The 20889-nt window shown below is 47.5% G+C and overlaps 2 protein-coding genes and 1 long non-coding RNA gene across 7 annotated transcripts in view; 1 reads left to right on the top strand and 2 right to left on the bottom strand.

Moving 5' to 3' along the window:
* Positions 1–529: 529 nt before the first annotated feature.
* On the bottom strand, positions 530–2253 carry ATOH1 (atonal bHLH transcription factor 1). The gene has a single exon (XM_064651921.1). The coding sequence runs from the start codon at positions 2143–2145 to the stop codon at positions 1276–1278; it is 870 nt and encodes a 289-aa protein (XP_064507991.1). The 5' UTR covers positions 2146–2253; the 3' UTR covers positions 530–1275.
* A 260-nt stretch (positions 2254–2513) lies between these two features.
* LOC135412915 (uncharacterized) lies at positions 2514–6304 on the top strand. Of its 2 annotated transcripts, none has more exons than XR_010430021.1 (3): positions 2514–2804; positions 3850–3942; positions 4774–6304. It is a non-coding gene; the product is annotated as an uncharacterized LOC135412915 (long non-coding RNA). The 2 variants fall into 2 exon arrangements; XR_010430022.1 differs by having other exon boundaries at positions 2515–2798.
* A 9362-nt stretch (positions 6305–15666) lies between these two features.
* GRID2 (glutamate ionotropic receptor delta type subunit 2) overlaps positions 15667–20889 on the bottom strand; it is a 695953-nt gene continuing 690730 nt past the window's right edge. Inside the window, exons 16-17 of one of the 4 annotated variants that reach the window (XR_010430019.1) lie at positions 20427–20822; positions 18298–18389 (exon numbers count right to left, since the gene is read on the bottom strand). Coding sequence is in view for 2 of the 4 variants with exons in the window: in XM_064651918.1 (XP_064507988.1) it covers positions 17967–18389 (423 nt within the window). In the remaining 2 variants the exon portion in view is untranslated. Of the gene's footprint in view, positions 18390–19923; positions 20823–20889 lie in introns of those variants that run through there. The other 3 variants (XM_064651918.1, XR_010430018.1, XM_064651919.1) reach the window with 3 other exon arrangements.

The raw sequence follows: 20889 nt of genomic DNA, 5'->3' as shown, positions 1-20889 counted from the left end.
CCCCTCACCCTGCACTTGTTGTAATTATCCCAGTTCCGCTGGGAACGGCGGGACGGAGACTGGGGCACGGTCCCGGCGGCGCAGGCAGCGGAGGCAGCGCTGCTCCACGCGTGGCACAGCCCCCCCCGGCCCCGGGGCCGCCAGGTCCCTCTGCAGGCAGTCGGGGCGCCCCGCCGGCTCCCTGGAGCATCGCTCCGAGGCTCTGTCTGTACCTCTCAGTCCCGCTGCGGGGTTTGACACCATCCCGGATGGGGGAATGCGAGGGGAGAAGCTGAACCGGACCACGCTTTGAGGCTGGTTTTGTTTTGGTGTTTTGTTTTGTTTTGGGTTTTTTTCCCCACGTTTATTTGATCTCAAAAAAAAATTTAAAATTAAAATACATAAAACAATGGCAGCTGGCTTTGCTAAAATTAAAATAAACGAGTCTCGTCGTAGAAAAGAATTTTTAAAAAAGCAGAAATAATAGCAAACACTGCATAATAAATACGTTTCCTATTACCACAAAAGGAAAATAAAACGGACATAAAAGTTTGACACGACAAAGCTGTTTTCGTTTTTAGGAGAGTTCGGATTAAGTGGCTTAATTAAATATCGGTCTCCAATTGGCGGTTAGTAGCTTTCCTCTTGAGACTGCATCTCCAGCCGCTGATAAAGTGCTTGCGCCAAGTTTCCCCCCAAAAAGACGCCGAAATGGTGCTCTAAGGAAAATCCAAATTTTCTCCGCTATTTACAGGTCAAGGCGGTGCGTTATTGACTTTTTGTGTGTGTCTGTGTTTCCACAGCAGTACGACCCAGGGCAGAATCGGTGTCCTGGAAAACGGGGGTGTCAGGGCGGGTTCACGGCCGGGTGGGGATGGCGCCGGCGGCACCCCGGCACCCCCGGCAGCGGGGCCAGGCTTTCTCCTTGCGCATCACCTGCTCGCCGGCAGGGCAAGCCAGGCTCCGCGCTGCGAGGTGGCGTGTTGGCAGAAGGGAACGGCAACGACTTCTAGGCAAAAGAAACTTTTAAAGTGGTAACTAAAAATGGAAACAACCAACTGACCCTGACAGACAGGGCGGGTACAGTCACTCGCTAACAGCCATCTCTCCTGGACAGACCCAGGGGCTACCGGGGGTGGGAGACGAGGGGGTGAATTTCAAAGCGACCAAGGGGAGCTGACGCCGTCCGAGGCAGCACCGCGGCCAGCTGCTCACCCCACGGCGGAGTCTGTGCTTCTAGGGGCGGCCGCGGCCCCGGGGCGGCCGGGGGGTTGCGGGGGACGACCCCCCCCCGCCTTAGCTGGCCTCGTCCGAGTCGCTGTAGTGGGAGCGGGGCGAGAACTCCCCGTCGCTCCTGTGGGACCGGGGCGAAGTTTTGCTCCTCTCCTGCGGCGGCTGCCCGGACTGCGGCATGAGGAGGGCGGGGGAAGGGGCTCTCTGTCCCATCAGGGCGCCCTCCGCAAAGGAGGAGAAGTGCAGCGGGTCGAGCTGCACCGAGTAGCCCCCCGCGGCCGGCGGCGGGGGGAAGCGAGTCCTGCCGTGCCCGGGCGGCGACGCTCTGGGCGGCCCCGGCGGCGGCGCCGGCGGCCCGGGCGGCGCTCCTGCCCCGGCGGCGGCGCAAGGCGGCTCGAAGGGGGCCCCGCGGTGCTCGGCCTTGCCGGGGCCGTCGGGAGGGGCGGCGGGGCCGTGCAGCAGCTCGGCCAGGGCGCTGATGTAGATCTGCGCCATCTGCAGCGTCTCGTACTTGGAGAGCTTCTTGTCGTTGTTGAAGGAGGGGATGACATTGCGCAGCTGGTCGAAGGCGTGGTTCAGCCCGTGCATCCGCCGCCGCTCCCGCGCGTTGGCCGCCAGCCGCCGCTGCTTCTGCACGCCGCTCACCTGCGCCCGCAGCCCGGCACCGCCGCCGCCGCCCCGCGGCCGCCCGCCGCCCCGCGCCCCGCCGGGGCTGCCCCCGCCGGCCCGCGCCGCGCCGCCCTCCGCCGCCGCCTCCTCGTCCTCCGCGGGCAGGAGGTAGCGCGGCGAGGCGGCGGCGGGCAGGCGGGCGGCGCAGCACACGCCAAGCCACGAGCCCGGCGCGAAGCCGCCGCACCCGCCCGGCTCCGGCCCCGGCCCCGGCGGCGGCTCCGGCGGCGGGTCCCGGGCGCGCTCGGCCCAGGGGAGGCTCATGGCTCTAGCGCCGCGCGCACATGGGGCGGCGCGCGTGGCGCCCCGACGGCTCCGGTGTCGGAGCGCGCGCCGCGCCCCCCTTTAAGGAGCGGCACGCGCCGGGGTCCCCCCCCCGCCCCCTCTTCCCCCCCTTCCCTCCCCTCACCTCCCTCGCGCCCCACCCCTCCCGCCGCGCGCCCGTCACTCGCGCCGGTCGCGTGTCGGCGCGGCCAATGGAGCGCCCGCGCGCGGGGCCGGCGCGTGCGGGAAGCCAATGGCGCGCGCGGGGCGCGGGGGGGGGGGGGGGGGAGCGGAGGTTGCGGGGGGGGGGTAAGGGAGGGGTGATCCCGGGCCGGCGGCACGCGCGGCCACGCCCCGCCCCGCCCCGGCACGGCGCGCGCCGGGCGGGCGCCCCGCGCGCGGCCGTGCGGGACCTGGTGCGGGGGGAGCCCCGACGGCGCGGCCGCTCCGCACCGGGGAACCCAACACCCGCCGGCACCGTGCCCTGCCCGCCGCCTCCCCCCGCTGAGGATGCTCCGTCGCGCCGGCCAGGGGAAACATCCCTCTCCTTCCAGCCCCCGCTGGCCAAATCCCGGAGGCTCCGGTAAATGCCCTCCTTGGCCTCCCAGCGCCGGACAGCGGTAGCACTTGGTCCGCCTGCGACCCTGCCCGAGGTATCGGTAAGGGAGCGCTGCCCGCCCCGGGACGGCCGGCGTGCACGGGACCGGCCGCGAAGCCGCCGAGGGTGTGCCCTCGGTTTTAGAGCGTTAATCCCGGAGACGCGCGGGAAGCCCGCGTGGGACCCGGTAGCTGAGACACGCTGGCGTTTGCAGCCGGGACAGCACATTGCCCCCGGAGCTGCCACGTGTTCGGCAGGGTCCCGATCCCCCGCGAGCGAGTCCTTTTGTTGGGCCAACAATAGCTGCCCAAAGGTGGTGCAGAGGGAAATAGCTCCGTGCACGCATCTTAACTTCCCTTCCGCGCAGCCTCCCCTCCCGCCACCGCCGCCTGCCTGGAGAGGAGAAGTGGAGGTTTGCCCATGTGAATAGGCGTGTGGAGAACAAAGTGATGGGCACAGTATGAGGTAGATATGTTTTTTCAAAAGTGAATAACTCACGAGCCAAGGAGGGAGCGAGGGAGCCCAGCAGCTCAAAGCTGAGTGGCGGTGACATGGAATGAGCAGCCTCACTAGTTTAGGAAGCTGGCTGGGCACGCTTGGCGCATGGCCACCTTCCACAAACAACTGGATGTTTTTAGACAAACGGGACGCTGATGGTTTGCTTTCTTTAAAAACAAACTGAGGCAAGCCTTTGCTATTATTTTTTTCTTTTTTTTTGGCAGTTCTGTTTCAAAGGCAAAAGCTGCTGAACACCCCCAAACCAAATTATCAATTTCTAACCAAAATGAAAACGTTTACTTGGTAAGAAAGATGATAAGGAGCAGAAGTTAATACCTTGTTTCTGTATATTATCCACAAAGTTGCCAGACTATTTGTATCTAACAACAACTCTTATATACTCCTTTTGTATTACAACCCACACATAAATGCTTATATCACAAATGGAATAAAAAGTCCTCTGAACCTCTGAACGGTGCTGTTCGCCAGCTAAACACCCAGCCCTCCAGATTCTCTTTCAGTCTGCAGCAGGCACTGCGTGCTCTCTCACTGAGTCCCCGTGGCACAAGCAGGCTTTGCCAGCAGCCCTGTTGCACTCTCCTCCCCAGGGTTAAGCTTGAGCGTTCCCCTTTCGAGCGCCAGTTGCTGTGGCTGGGAGCTGCTCCATGCAAGGACCGCAGACCAAAGCTTGGAAATGAGAGGTAGCCTTGCTAAGCAATACCCATTGACACACATTTCCAGAAGCCTTACGAGCTCTCAGGCATGGGGAGAGCCATGATGGTGCAGCGTTGAAGTCTTAAACATCTCGCTCCAGGCTGATGGGCCATGGGGCTCTTGGGGCCTCCTTGACAGCAGGGCCCATCCTTCATCCCACAAGCCACCCAGTAGACCCTGGGCATAGAGAGGAGCAGCATCCCATTAGCATCTCATGTGGATGTGAGGTGACTGGTGCCCTGGAGGGGCCCTGGCCTCTGAGTACCCTGCACTGCTGGCTGGGCCAGAGCTGCTGTCAGGTGCTGGTGGGCTTCCCTTAGCAGTACTTCGGTGACTTCATGGAGCACTGGGGAGATCAGCCTAACACCCCAGCACGCTCTTTGGATGGTCAGCACGGCTGAGAAACACTACCAGCTGCTTATTTTTCAAGCGCATGTTTTGTGAGCGCGTGCACGCTTTGAAACTGGAGGCATCTGAGACTCACTCGAGAGTTTGCCTTTGAAAGGACACACACAAAAAGCTATTTTCCCCACCAACACCACTGCTCAGAGGGGGAAAAATGTTTCATTGAAATCCAGTGCTCTCCATATGCCTGTATCTGCTGTGCGCGCTCAGAGTCAAAGTCAAAGGCAAAGAGTGGTTTATGTCAGTGCTGGGTTTAGCTCTGCTCTCCCAGAATAAGATAAATGTAAGTGATGAAGAACTCCTGGGGCTGGCTGAACTCATTTTGTATTCAACACTGCCCGGCCCTTTTCTCTTCCCTTTCTCCCTCTCTTTGTATGTTCAAGCCTACTTGGGTTTCTTTTTTTCTTTTGTAGAAGTTGGTTCTTTTGAAGCAGTTCGAGGCACACCCTGCTGCAAAGGGGACTTCATGGGAGTCGGAAACACAGGCACACCGGTCTGAAACACTTACTGTACAATAGCAGGAATGTAGGAAGCCTTGAAAATGAATCTGCTCTCTCTAAGAAAGTGTCAAAGCTTTCAGAGGAAAACAAACTGAACTTATCCCTGTATCTTTATGCAGATTTCCCCTTGATGCTCCTTTCCTAATCCCGAGCCTGGTTAAGGGCTGAGGCAGTGGTCAGGCACATATTAGTGTTACAGAAAAATGGGTTACAAAAGGGGGGAGAACAGACTTACAAAAAGCCTCCTCTGTCATTACAGCCAGAGACATTTTGAAAGCACACAAAGCACATGGGTCAGTCCTCAGCTTAATTGTACTCAACAATCTAGGTGCTCATTCAATCCCATTTCAAGATCAGCTGGCTGCTCTGCAGGCATCACCACTGGTCAGGAAGTATTTTACTCCTTCTCTTCCCTTGCCCCACTTTCCCCACATTTTCTCCCATGTCCTTCCTTCCTTTTGAAAAGTAGGGGATGCACACAACCCTCTTTCTACCTCCCCTGGTCTTCAGGCAGTAAAATACACGAGTGGGTAGAGATCAGGTTGTGAGTCTCACTGAGATGAGGTAATCTATGCTGAATCTCAACCAAAACCTGGCCAGGCCTCCAGCAGGAGGAGGAAAATGGGATTCCTGCCCACTTGTGGCTGTCTTGCACCCTGGAATGCCCAATCCCATCTAGAAGCTACTACAGTGAGCAACAACAAACACATAAAGACAACATACAGCTGAATAATTCTCAGTCTCATCAACTGCATCATCAGAATAGTCACCCAAATAAAGTGTTCATATTTACATTATTCAGAGCAAGATTGCTTAAAGCAGAAGATGGTCCAGCAGCAAGTCTTTCTTAGTCTCCTCCTACGACCAGTGCCTGATGCTTTACTGTCAAATGTGTTTTAAGTAGACATTAGAAGTGATGACTGCAAGGAATGCAAAAGCCCAGGGAAATCACTGCAGACTTCAATGTTTCTGAAACCTGCCCCTTTCCACTCAGGACAACCAGGACCATGGTGCTGCTGAAGAGAATGTGCCCTCATTTCTGCAGAGTAATCTTCCTGGGCAGATCATTACGATTACCCAATGTCATTTGCTTCAACACTGAGGGTTGGTTAAACTAATTCCCATTTCTTGGTGACATTTACCCCCATAAATATCTAGTGCAGACTTAAGCTGTGGGGCTACCCCTGAGGACTCTTGCTGTTGTGTACAGTTAATTCTAGTGTAAGTACCTCCACTGCCTCCAAGAGAAATGCAAAGCATTGCTGTAACAATACCTACCTCCTGCAGTCATTGTAAGGCATAGTGAATTTGGCTTTGTAATATGGGAATCTTATCAATGGAATTTCTACCTACATACACTTTGCCTAGTTATTTAAATGGCTATAAGTGTTACCGAGACTTTAGTCTATGCTCATCTTTTAAAAATAAAAAGCTTCATATTCAAGGAAGTGTCACTCATAAAACAATTTTCCTTTGGTCACTTTGTTTTAAACACCTCCTTTTATTACCCTTGGCTTGTCAAGGAGGTTCCATTAAAATTGCTAAATGCCTTCAGTCCCACCAAAGTCTTGGAGAGTTCAGGCACTTCTCAGCTGTGTGACACTTTGAAAAACAGGCCTCCAGAAAAACCAAACCAAACCATCAAGGCTCACCACACAGGGTTTTACAGGGCTGTTGCCATGGTCTGATGCATACTGCCATGGCCCCAGACAATCAGAGGACCTTGTTGGGAAGATGGCAAGCAGTTTTCTCCTGTCCTACGCTGAAAAAATCTGACTGCAGAGGTCTGCATTGGCTTGGACACTGCTTCTGACAGGAACTGTAACCCAGAGTGTGGGCAATAGCTCAGACAAGCAGCTTTTGGATTAGGATGTGTATAACTAAGCAGAATCCAGAGCTAAGCTTTTGGAGGAAGAAGGGTTAATGACCGAAAAATATTTATACACTGCACAGAATTGGAAGCATTTCCTTGCAGTGAAAGACTGCTTTAATGTAATGGGAATACTAATATCAGACCCAAGGGATCTGCTTTTGTCGGAGGCTTTATACCTTCCCAATCCTTGAGCTCCTCACGTCTCTAACAGTAATGTTATTCCAGGTGTAGTTTGTTCGCCCATTGCAGCAGGAACAATTTTGCAGGGCTTGTGCGTGCTCACATGCACCACCCACAGGTCCATCATTTTAGTCACTCTTGAAATGAGCAGTAACAGAACACTAATGACCATCCCTACTTTATGAACAAGTGCTATCTAGCATGCTTTCATTACGCTGCTAGTTGGGATATTTTACTAATATAAATCACTTAGCCAAGAAAATGACCAGTGCCATCAACAGTTTTACAGCATACGAACAATACTTCATCTGCTTTAAGATCAGAGAATTAACATCAATCCATCCACAGAGATAAGACAACATATTCCCTTCAAATCACATCTGGTCACTTCCACTTGCTCTCACCGTCTCTTGCACAAGAGCCCAGGGAGTGTAAGTACTCCAGATTTGCTGGTACTAGATTTGGGTTTTTTAACTGATTGCTACAGCATTCCCTCCTTCACTCTCACTTTAGCCATCACACAAAGTACAGTTATAAAGGTTTGCTCTGGAAAAACATTCTAATCATAGGCTTGAGGTATAAACTAAAAAGTTAGCTTGAAGTCTCTCTGTGGCACAGTAATAACATATCGATGGACAAGTCAGGAAAAAACAACAGCTGATGTAAGCAAGAGGAAGAAAAGGAAAAAAACCAACATCTGAAACAGTCTGCCTTGCAACAGCAGCATTACTTCAGCAGTAACCTGGGAGCTTAGGGGAGCTGCTTCAATTGTACTGGGCCTTGATCATGTTCTCACATCCATCACCCACAAAGCTCTTGACAATTAGGCAGCCCTGTGCCTGAAGGAGGTTTCTTAGTTGTGGAAAAGCCAGCTCAGAATTTGAACCTTTCGAGGTCTCCTGAGGAGAGAAGGTCTCTAAAATGTAAATAGTAAATATTTACAGTTACACAAGCCAAAATAATGTGGAGAACAGCGGTCCCTCATAAGGGGAGAAAAGCAAGTGAATAGACCCAAGCTGGTGCTGCTCAGCAACTCAGAGGTATTTATCCACGAAAGAAAACACTTGTCAGCCAAGAAAAAATACTACCTTGCCATCCACGGGAAATCCTTCCATTTAATCCCTGACAGCAAAGAGCAAAGTGGCTTCTAGGAACTGTCCATTTCCAACACAGCAACAACAGAACTTTCAGGAACTACCCTTGTGAAAGGCTGTGAAAACAAACCCTTCTGAAGATATCTTCATCTGGTTCTCTACCTTGTAGATTAGGATGTCTTAAGAATTTTTACTTGCTAAAAACTAGAACCATTTTTTTTCATGGGGTTAAGACAGAAAGACATACACAAAAATTAAGCATTTAAGGGAATTAAGCTTTAGGGGCATGTCAAAATTCCAAGCTATGCAGAAGACTCTCTTCAGTCTATTAGCCAACAGACAGCTTCAGCACAGCATTGCTTGCAGTGTTCTCATCAGTGACAGTGTTCTCATCAGGTTTGTTCAAACACCAATGCTCAGTTGCAGTCCTGTAGCTCTTGGGAAGCAGTTCTCCTGTGACAGTAGGCTTCCTGACTGCAGCAAGATCCATACTTCTGGCATCTGGCATACCCATGATCTGCAGACCTGCTTGGTCTGGAGCTGGAGGGAGACTTGTAAGCATTTTTATTTTCCAGGCATGCAGGATGCTTTGAACTCCATAACAGTTTTAGAAACTCCCAAAGGGTGAAGCCTAGTGTTCATCTGCAGTGTGTAAAAGCTCCGTTGAGGCAGAAGGTGAGGCTAGACACAGCTGATGGTCTGCTGAGGCTTGGGACCTTCCATCAGGAACCCGCAGTTTTCAGTAGCCCAGGTGTATGGCTCTCACAGTCTGTGTGACAACCCCTACAGGGGTCACACAAGAGTTCAGTGTGAGAACCAGAGTTGTTCAGCTTTGGAAGGAGGGATGGTAGGAGTAACAGAAGTAACAAGCATCCCACCCTGCCTGGTTCATGAAGCAGAAAACCCCACAACTTGCTTCAGCACAGTTGTTGCATCCACACTATAAGAAATTATCTCTGCTGTAGGCCTGTGTGCCTTTGCATCCTGGTGAAAGCAAGGGGAGGTGACATCCATGGAAAGGCAGCACACAAGCAACGTCCAGCAAAAGCTGCTTTGCTTAATAAAAGCCTGGTGTCTCCACCAGGTCCTTGAGTGCCCTGCCACCGCCGTCTGGGATGGACACGAGGGCATTTCTCTCCTACCTCTCCCAGCTCGGGGCACCTGCCCTGGCAGTGGGCAGTGCTCGGTGGGCACCACTCGCCAGTCGGGCTCACACAGCCCACGCCACGCGGCTGAAGGTGCCCCGAAAAGCTTCTCCCCGGCGAGACGGCGGTGAGGCCACCACCCCGTCCCCTCGGGTGGGGTGTGCGCCCCGGGGCCGCCCCGCTGCCGGCAGCAGGTTGAATATTGTAGGTGTGGGCGATTAAAGTGTCGCCGGCACAATGGCGGTCTGTGTCCCATTCTCCACGCCCGGGCTCCTCTTTGGAAAGCGCACACAAGAGGTGACACGGCGCTGGCCCTCGCCATTATCCCGGCGGCATAGCGGCGCGGCCCGCCCCGTTTCCCGGGAAATGGGGCTCCTCCGGCCGCCGCGGGACCACCGCGGCCGCGCACGGCTCCGCGACACTCCCACCCCCGCACCGGGGGAGAGGGGCACGGCGACGGGGGACGAAAAGCCGCCGGCGGCGCCCCCGAGGCACTTGTCGGGGACAAGAGCCCCCCGGCCCCGGGCTGCTCCCAGGCCGATCCCCCCCTTCCCCCCCGCGTAGAGGCACCGGCGGCACCGAGCGGGCCGCGGGCGCCAGGGCTGTGCCGGAGCGGGAGGCGGTGCCGCAGCGCCACCGCCCGGGCGGCGCCCGGAACGGCAGCGCCTCCAGGGCAGGGCAGGGCCGGGCCGCCGGTCCCGCCGCCAAAGCCGTCCCGTGTCGCCGCTCCTTCACCGCGGCTCTTCCCGCCGGCTTCCCGCCTTTCCCCGCCCCTGCACCCCGGCTCCCTCCGCACAGATCCCCCGTGCGAGGCCGCCGGCAGCGGTGAGGAGCCGGATAGCGCCCTCGACGAGCAAACGCCGTGGATATCTGAGACAGAAGGTGTGCGCGAGATGGTGGATAGCTGTAAATTCAAGCCGGGCTAAGATACAAGGACAAATTTAGCCCCTTCAGTCTGTCATTGCCTCAACCAATCAATGTTTGAAAATTGAGCAGGTTAAAGCCAAAACTCGCCATAAAGGAAAAATCCAGCTAGGTGTTACACAACTGTATAAAAATAGTATGCTGTGTTCGGGGGCTTCAAACTCCAGCAGCAGAGTAATCAGTGCTAACAGTGGGTTTTTTCCTTATCCCCTTTCACTTGTTTGGTGGGGGTTTTGTTTGTTTTTGTTTGTTCGTTTGTTTTTAAATTTAATTTTATTTTTATTTTTGTCCATGCTTTAGCAAGTGACCACCATTTACTCAGGAATACGAAGCGTGGGGTAAAGGATGGAGATGTGCATGCAAATGCACCAAGCCTGATAGTTCCTTACATGGCTTCAACCCATGAAATAGAAATTCCTGTCTGTACTTCAGGTTGACTTCTATTTATACTCCAGCAAATTATTATATGGCATGGATAATAACTGTCTGGCTGTAATGCCATGGATAATAATCCACTGGCTGTAAGTTTTGGAAGGAAAGCTGCTTGTATGTGTCAATACTTATGGAATAAATGTTTAAGAGTATTTATGGATATGTTTTCCCTTTTCAAACAACTCATACAAGACACAACAGACTTAATATACATATGAATAGGCCTACATTTGTCAGATGATGTAGCACATCTTTAAAAGTGAAGATGACAGTGATATTTATTGAAAACAATAAACGTGTTTATGAAAAGTCAGATTTCCAGGTGTATCCCCTCTAGTTCTACCTATCTTTTATCTTGATGTAGGAAAAACAAAGATCCCTGTGTCCCAAATCAGCTATACCTTCTGTTTTGTATAGAGAGACTGACATGATAATTTTTAGTCACATAAAGGGGTTTAGGGAATTCTGTTTTGCTAGAGGGGGGGAAGTAAGAAAACTTCATCTGCAGTCTCCAAAACCTGGGGAAATATAAAACCAATCCAAGCAACAGCAGATATTATTCAGAAAGGTCTGTAAAAGTTAGAGCAAGACAAACCAGTCCAGTGTTGCCTGAGCACTATTTCATAAAGTAACATGCTTTTTTGTTACACTGCATCAATTTCTTGCTGTGTTAGCTGTCATGCCACAGAGACTACTCCTTAAAAATGCGTCAGATAGCATGAGTAGCAAGTAACCACATTATTTGCATTGTTCACAGTATTTGCTTTCTTTCTCCCGTTCCCCCGTGTGTAAGGAAAAGAATTAATTAGTAACAACATGGGTCAGCTGTGATTACTCTTACTGTGGTCCACAGTGAATATTCATATACAGGGAATATTCAAAACCAAACAAGACCTCCCCACTGTGTGTGTGAAGAAGCATGTCCCTGACCAGTGGGGGAGAAAGGCAAGCTTACCAGCGGTGGCAGGGCTACAATGCACTCACAGAGCTGCCCGCTCCTCCTATTTTTTCCCCTGGCATTTGACAGGGACATGAGCTAGACTTAAGAGTGAAGCAAATACAACACAAATGACCTACAAGAAGGTGGTTTTTTTCCAACTGTGCTTTTTAATTTCTAGCAGTTGTATAATATTAAGCACCTTCACACCAGACTCCCAGGAAAAATGCTCGCATCAGAATCTCCTCTCTGCTTCTGATTGTGCTGAGTAGGAAAAGAGGGTCTCTCTGCAATCAAGTAAGGGGAGTAAGTGACATCTCTGAGTCTTTATTTGAGTGGCAACAAAGTTAGATTCAGGTGGGGCATTTTCCTATATGTAGAAGGAGAGTATGGTATTTTCATCACGAGGCTGATTCTCGTGGATATTTGCAGATGGGGCTTTGATCCAGTTGATGATGCATCCCATGCATAATGAGTGAGAGAGCTAACAGGAAAGCTGCGGAATTAGAAGAGGCAGCTGAGAAGGAAGGGGCTGCTTTTCACCTCCTTGCTACACTTTTCTGGTGATGTCCCATCTATAGCTGTGTACCAGTGTAGGGGACTGGGGATACTGCACCCTGTGCAGCAATGCTGCTGCTGCAGCCCTGCAAGAAGGGGAAAGGCAGGCAAAGCTTGGCTGTCCTGTTGGGCAACCAGGTATGAACCCTCAAATTAAGTGGATGGGTGTGTCTGTGAGCATCTTTGCCAACAAACTCAATACAGCTGCCAGTTTTCATGCCCTGTGAGACCAAGTTTACTATGATGCCACATCATCTGCTGCAGGGGCCAGGAGAGCAACCTAGGGGAGCCCCTGCAGCTAGGTGGCTGCTTCAGGAGCTTGATGACTGTCTCATGCAGACATAAATGTGCATCGCCCAGGCCTTTTATTAATGGGTTTGACTTTAAACTCTTCATTTTGATTTGGTGGGTCAGTCTTTTAATGGATTATAGCTAGATTTGCAAATGAACAAAAAATTATCTTGCATTGAAAGAAATGTTGGCCTTCGTAGTGCTGATAGGAATAATTAGCTACAGAAGCACTGAGCTGTCATGTCGTGGTGAATGGGTGTCCTGAGCGTGCTGGCCTGCAGGTAGCTTTCTTTTTCCACTGGTGTGGCAGTTACTGATCCCAGCTATTTGTAGAAGGGCTCATATGGTCACTGTACTTGTTCATATATGCCCTACTTCAGGCAGCATGACCAGCACACCCAGGGAAAGCTCGCTGTGGGAGAATAACCTGGAGTACAAAGACCTCCTGCCCTGACATGTGGCGTCCTCCAGCTGCTGGTGGGATCACAAACCTGTCTGATAGGAGCTAGGGAAAAATACACAACCTACATCTCTGCCTCTATAGACCTGCTTATGAGCCTCAGGTGTGTACATAACAGCCCCTGCTCTTCTTAAGGGGCCAAAACTGGTCTGAAATGACTGCTGGGGCAGAAGGAACAGTGGTGAAAGTGTATCTCTGCCTGTGAGCAGGACAACCATTGCCCCTTCCTGCTGCCAGCCCAGCTGGGTGGTGTAACCCTCTCCTTGGCTCCCTGCTTGCATCTCAGCTAAAACCCCATCTCAGCATGTGGGGGAGGAAAGATTTATTTTTTCCCTTATATGAGTGTACTGGCTCTGAGATGCTGAATTCTTCCTCCTGCCTCAAATTTCCTGTGTGACATGGAGTACAGTAGTTAATGACTTGAGAGTTCAGTTTTCCAGCTGTAATGTTTTCCTTTCTTCTGACAAATGTTACAGAAATAGATTCTGTAGTACACACAAAGCATCACACTAGTGCAATGAATGGGAGTGAGGGGGGCAGATTTTGTAAGTTCTGAGAGATAATAAATTTATTTTTATAACTATACCTCTTGAAAAGTATTTTTTCGTTAATTAAATTCTTGAGTCTTGTAATTTTTGGTCACTGGTGCAATTTTTTTGGGTTAGCAATTTGTTCAGCTGTGAATCATTTTGCCTGTTCTGACCTTCCTTTGGAGGCATCTATTTCTGACCTCATGAACAATGCCTTGGGTGAGACATGGGAACCTGATAAATCGTGATGATGTCTTCACAGTTGTCCACTGCTCCTGATATGACATGTGCATGTGTGTGTTCATGTCACAGTGTTTATCAAAACCTTTGTCTATGATTCAAATTAAGGGATAGATACTTGGTTTTGACTTTTATTTCAAAATAGCTCTGCAGAGTGAAGATGCAACATGGATATTGGGACTGAGAGAAAAATGGTTAAAGCAGGGCTATGTTGGTATGATGCCTTTGTTGTTTTGAGGACTATTTTTTCATTAACTACAGCATAAGCCTGCACATGGGAAGCTGGTTTCCTTTTCGTGTCATTACCTTCATGCAGAGTTGAGAAATTAAACTTATCAGGGGCATTAACCTCCAGTAAACTGTATTGACCCAGCTACTGTGAGTGTTTGAAGAAAGGCAGCTTTATGCTCTCATTTCATAACATCCTATGGAAGTCAGAAATAAAAAGGTGCTTCTAAAAAATCTGATTTAGTTAGGGACACAATATGATCACTTTGTTTTGTGAAGACAAGACAGAAACACAGGAGACTTTGTCCTGGTCGTGCTGTGCTGTGTCAGTGACGGCTATAATCATTCACTTGATTGGCTCAGCAGGACTATTTATCTCCAGGTATTTCACCACTGGTCAATAGAAGCATCTTAATAAGTGATTTTTTGAAATCAGATAAAAATGTTTTCTTCCACTGCTCTCTTTTTGTTTGCAGCTGGTATCTCAGAATGGTCGTATGACTGCAATCACCATGTAAACAACTCATCTTTATACAGCTGGCTTGTATCTCCACTGGAGATACTGCAGCACACACGGCAGTCTTTAACACTATTACTTCACTGGATTTTTATTTAAAGAAAAGCAAGTGTCACATAGGGTTTGCCTTGATGTAGCCTATTACAGAGAGTCTGTATGTAGTGTCTGTAAAACCACCTAGCTCTAGAGAGGTGTGTCTGTGAGTGTAAATGACATGGGCAATGCCTCTGTTTAAGTGAATGACTTATGATACAGGCAAGACAACACTTTCCAAGGGGTTATGATTACTTTACAGATCAGCAGTAGTCTAAAACTAGGGCCCTGATCATGCAAGCGTCCTTGTGGTTAAGGGAATCCCTACTAGATGCGCTGTAAGGTGCATGAGGGCTTGTAGGGTCAGTGCCTCAGTTTGCCATAGCTCTGACTCATATAAAGTAATTAGAGCTTGTCTCTTGGTTGATTTTTTATGAAATAATAAAAGTAGCCTGATTATAAAAGCTTCTAGCATCCTGTGGCTAGGTGTTTAGTGCCCACATACTTACGAGCCTATTGGCATTATTACACAGGCACCTTTAAATTGTAACCTCAAGTCACTTTCAATAATCTAACTTCCTTTAGAGTTTTAAGTTATCTGTATTCAGATTTTTCTCATGTAGCAATGAATTGAGGACTCCTTCCAATGTACTTTTGAAACTATAAAATGAAATCCCCTGAATGCCTGCTAAGCTTAATAGAAAACTGTAAGAGGTCAAAAATATTATTTAAGTAAATAAAATACACTGAATGTAAAAAGCCAGCAGACAAATTTTGGATGCTGAAAGTTAAATTGTCATGGCTGATGTTATTGAAGTGATTCTGCACAGCTTGCTAATGACTAGGTCATTAAGGTTAACGTGTTAATGAAACTTAAAAATTGAGAAAGCCATCATGAATGAAATATGGGCTCCCTTCTCTCATGCAAAAACTTTTGTTGTAGGTAGTGTATGTCCAGCTCCAGAGCAAACTAACCTCTGTACAAATAAAGATGGCAGAATGTGATTCTATAAAAATAAATGGTGTGTTCCAAGAAAATGCCTACATTACACTAAAACAGATGAAGGTGGGATGGAGTATTTCTGCAAATCATGTCCCATACATGTTATTGCTGATGAACTCCAAAATCATTCTCCAAAATGCTGTTTGTAAATGTTTTCTGAAACCTAAGTCTGTCATTGATAAACGTGGTAAACCTTGGATGCTCTTCAATGAGCTGACTCACAGCAACCTGGCAAGCTCATCCCATCTCCATGGGCTAAATCCCCTTCAGTAACAGTGCAGCAAAAAAATTTATAAGTGGACACTTTGACCTAGGCTGAAAACCCTATAGCACTCAGCAATTAAACAGGAAGAAACACAAGTTTAGAAAACAATTTTATTAGACAAATTATTTAGACAAATTATACACAGAAAGCTCTGCCACTTGTAACTGAGGCCTCCAAAAAGTGTTTTGTGTATCTGTATAATAGGCAACACATCAAAATAGGCCTATTTTAAATATCGTACATGGTTAACAGGTTTTTTAATAGCTAAAATCACTGCAACATCTGGTATGTCCCTATGTAGCTCGTTGGAAAGAAATTTTCTCTTTTTTCTCTCTTTTTTTTTTTTTTTTTTTTTTTTTTTTTTTTACTCAGAAGTGTGGATGAGTTCATGAATGTTACAAGGGGGAAGCAAGTTGTGCATGCTTTTAGACACTTGCTACCCTGGAAACAAAATGGCCTTTTGCACGATAAGAATTCGTTCTGCCTTACACAGTAGACAATATTTGAAGATTTAGTACAAAAAACAGTGACAGTACAAGATGCTCCCCCAGAACAGAATTAGCATCAAAATAGAATAGATCTGAAGAATATACCTTTTAATTTATCCTAAAGCAAATCACATAGGCTGATTCCTATTAATCCTAGCCAAAGAATGAGTTAGATTAAAATATGTGTATGGTTGCATTTAAAAGAAAACCAAACCAAAAAACTCACAGGATAAACTGCTTGCTTTCTACTTAACCGCATTTTTAGTTTTAAGGATTACAAATTGAAAGCTCTTCCTACGTTTCTAACAGGTAACAGTGTTACTTAAAAAAGCTGGTGCCAAAGTGGGCACTGGTTTTGCTCTCACTGCTGTTCTTTTTCTTACTCTATACAGTTGGCACTAATGTAAAAAATACACAGCTCCTCTAAACCTAACTTAACATAGAAAGGGTTAAAATGAGCGCCTGTTCATATTTTTTTTTCCTTAGAACAATACATGATTATAATTAAGGCCACATCTGTATATCTCAAGGGCTTATTTTTTTTTCTCTACTAACACCATTATTGTATTGATCAACTGTACTGACTTGGAAAAGGATTTATTAACCTTTGATCTATGTTTAACTTCTCTAGAGCTATATTAGTTGTTCATGAGCATGGTATACCTAAGAGAGAGTTCCATTTGTCTAATTAATTAAAAGGAAAATTATCAAGATTAGCCTTATAGAATGCTCAATAGCCAATGCAAAACCTAACCAAAGGAGTTACATCTAGGTACAAACGTTAAATTGCCCCGGATGTTCTAATAAAAAAGTATAAAATATGCTCTGTTGGCAAACGATGCAAGTCAGAATAACATTAAAGCAACCCGTCTTTTCTAAATGAAAAGACACCCTGCACTGTACATCTCTCCTGTATACAACACATTTTTACTAAAGCTTTATTAAATGAATTGCAATAGCAACGGCTGCCATTTTATAGCTATATATACATGTATATATATATACACATACCTTTGTGTATATATGTATATATATATATGTATGAGATACTAATTTATTTAACACAACAGAGGCTTCTGCCATATGATACAGTTTACTGTACATAAGAAAAACTTTTAACACTGTACAATCAATAAAGGTCATATGCACTGTTGCAGTGCAAAAGTAGATTTAACTGTAGTCTTTACTGGCATAGTAATGGCTTTTTGTAATCCTACAAAATTGCATTCTTATATTATGGGGCCTGAATGATCTTTTAACTTCATTTGTTTTCCATTCTTTTTTTTTTTTTTCTTCTTTTGTCTTTTTGCCTTTTTTTTTTTAAATTTTTTCCATTTTTTGAACTGCAGGGTTTGCCTTTGGTCCACAGTTAAAAGGACACACAGCAGTGGAGCGCTGACCGGATGCAGCAGAGTACATGAAAAATACTTAAGTTATTGCAATTATAGTAAAAAAAGGTGGTGGGGGAGGAGGAGCAAATGCCCTTCTGTAAAGTAATCCTCAGGGTTTTTCTATGCATGAATCGCTGCACATTTCCTATATTTAAAGTATATGAAAAGCCTGAAGTAACCAAAACCTAACGCGGTGATAAACCAAAGAATAAGTGATTCAAGTAGTAAAGAGAATAAGGGGAGACAGAAGAGACCAGACTGAGAAAGCAGAGAAGAGGAGGAGGAAGAGTTGCTACTAATAATTCTGATTCTTAAATAAAATAAAGGAAAAAAACCCCAAACAACCCAAACAGAAAATAACCCTCAAACAAATAAAAAAAACCCCAAACCACAACCCTCAAAAACAAAAAATAAGGAAAAGAAGAAAGGTTACATCCATGTTAGTCCCACAATATTACAGCTGCTCCTTGCAAAGGGAGTCCTAAATAAGAAACAGTGAAGAAACTTGTTCTGGTGCTCAGATGGAGGTGCCTCGGTCTGGGTCACTACCAATATTCAGACCCAGAGTAGGAGTTGGTTGGTAAGGGATAGATGACATTGTTTTGATGGGGCTTCTGAAAAAGCCACCGTTGGGTGCCCTGTGCCTGAAAGGGCCAGTTCGGTGCTCGGGCACGCTGCCAAAGGAGAAACCCGAAGCGGCTTTAGCAGACAGAGTGCGGCTCAGAGTCTGGATCTGCTCTGGTATGAAGGTGGTTGTGGTGATGTGAGTGTTTCTGAAGTCACTGATTTGCTCCAGTGCCTGACGTGTGGGTAAAGTGTCAATGTCCAGCGGGGTCAAGTCAATCGATGAGGTGGAGAACTGTTTATGGGGACTGTCGTCGTCTGTGCAGAGGCTGTTCACACGCCTGTGGAGGTGCTCCAGGTCGATCTCCTTGTCGTCCTGGGGAATGAGAAAAACAAGAGGCACCACTCACCACCGCCGTTTGTGCTGCATTGAAGTTTCACAGGGTGATCAGAACGGCTCGGGAAGCACAATGCACAATTAACTAGAGCTGGCTGTTGGCTCACGGTGTCTCTGAATGTCACCAGCAAACACCCCGTCGCCTGAAGCCAGGGGGGTGAAGCCAAACCGAGGCAGACCCTTACACAACAGCTACCTTCAAACCCTGTATCCAAACAAAAAACCTCAAAGCACCACTGGTAGATTTTCAGGAAAAGCCAGGCTCGGAGCTAGGTGGGTTAGACTAGCAACAGCTGAATAACAGTAAACGGCATAATCTCAAATGCCTGGAATGATGCCAGTTCTTCAACTCCGCAAGGAGAACTAAATTTGGATGTCAATATGGGAGGCTCTGAGGGATCAGGTTGCCATCTTTGTCATCCTCTCAGGATTCAAGGAAGGGCTAGAAACATCTCAGGTTCCTTATTGCCTTTGTAATGTAAATTGCGGTATAGAAAAGCTGAACATACAGAGGAAAAATCCAGGTGCTGGTGACTCATTGACATCACACAGAAAGGAGTACACCAGCGGATTTTAAATTACAATGCCAACAGAGGGATTAATTATCTTCTTACCTACAAAGAAGCAGTTCCATCTATTCTGATGGAATTATACTTTTGTGGGTGAGAAGGCGGCCTGATTATTTATCACAATATATCATCGCTCCTCTTACCTCTGTCCCTTTTCCTTCTTAAATCTCTCCTCCCAGAGAACTCAATTAAACAGGTTTGTTTGTTATAATTGAGAATTTAAATGAACAGAAGTTAAAAAAGAGGAGGAAATCCCAGGTGACCCAGTAAATCACCTGTATTGCACATACATATTTCTACTTAACTGCAAAGCTTAATTCAAAGCAGCATTAAGTATACACGTACAGGGGTATTCCCTCAGTCTAGGTTGCACAGCTCATTCAGAACAAAAATCAATTTCAACTAACCTTAAAATTTACCTTAATCTCTGTGAAATTTACTGGCTCTTCCAGGCCACTAGAAATATCTCACACTCTAGGACCTCACAGAGGATAATTAGGCAGCTGATAGATGTGCACTGATGACTTCCAGCCTTGATTACTGAAATTCAATGACTGGCTTCATCCAGAGCTCCCTGAATCAATGGCAAAACTAGTATACCGAATGGGCTTGAGATCCCTCCTTTGTCTAGGAATGAAGTCAAGCACTCTGAAAAAGTCCACACCTAGAATAAACTGCAGGTGTTCATCTATTTAGCGAAGTGGATCACTGAACATTTGCACTGGTACCACGCCGAACACAGAGCCCAACTGGAAGGAGACTGAGAGGCCAGCTCCTCTCTGGGATTTTACCCTCCGAAGGCAAGGACAGGGAGGCAAACCAGGGGAAAAGGGGCAGGGAACAGGGCATCAGGGATCTCCCAGGGACTGGATGATCACTGACCACAGAGGCTTTGGTTTGAGCTCATCACGGGAAGGAAAAAATGCAGTGCTCATTTCTCGGACTTAGCTTTCTGTCTATAGTTTATTCACATGTGACATAGACATGGATGCACATAACAACCACACAGGTGACATCAAATCCAAACGCATTCACCAAACACTCTCTCCTAAAAAATTTGGAGCTGCATATGGATGCAGGAGAACTGGGGCCACATCAGAAAGCTAAAGAAATATACAGAGGCTCCATTAGCACGTGCAAGTCATGACTATGTCTCTGAGGGACAGTCCTAAATATTTTTCTCTTTTGCTTGGGTTTTGTTTGTTTGTTTTTAATTTTAAAAAAAACATACAAACACTTTGTAATTTAAAATACCAATTGGGAAAAGATTGGAATTTCATAATTTCTGAGCCTCTACAAGTTACTCAAAATAGTCCTCTTTCTTTTACAGAGATGCATTTGGGGCTAGGGTCAGACCAGTGAAAATATATAAGCGGTGATACTCTCCCATGCTTAGCCCACAACCCAATCTCCACCCAACTGATACACCAAAATGAGACCCACTCACAGTAAGATTGTGCATATCTCCATAATATGATCTTTCCTCTTCTCTCTTGTGTGATCAGTAGTGAAATATTCAGCAGTTTTCACATTTAAATTATCATCAGGCTTCAGAGTCAACATCCCATTGAGATTACTGGGGCGGTTCATACTTCTCTCAGAGCTACTGTTTAAGGCTGTCTGCAGACTCAGGCAGACATCATTGAATGGGTTACTTCTGGCACGCGACCGAAATGTTATCTTCGCAACCATAAGACAATTTTTTTCAGTGTAAATGCTTGCATTCTGGAGCACAAGATGGCAGCCACCAGGAAAAAGGGTTGGCTTGCTGACCACAAAGTGGCCCAATCTGACCCCCGATTCTGGACTAGTGGCCTGGAAGAGCCAATGGATTTCATGGAAGCTAAAATGAATTTTAAGAAAGTTAGTTAAGATGTATTTCTTGCTGAATGACCCCCACATCCAGGATA

Source organism: Pseudopipra pipra, chromosome 4, assembly GCF_036250125.1.
Source record: "Pseudopipra pipra isolate bDixPip1 chromosome 4, bDixPip1.hap1, whole genome shotgun sequence".
Taxonomy (NCBI): domain Eukaryota; kingdom Metazoa; phylum Chordata; class Aves; order Passeriformes; family Pipridae; genus Pseudopipra; species Pseudopipra pipra.
The sequence above is the reverse complement of the archived record's forward strand: the minus strand, read 5'-3'. Positions and strand labels throughout refer to the sequence as shown.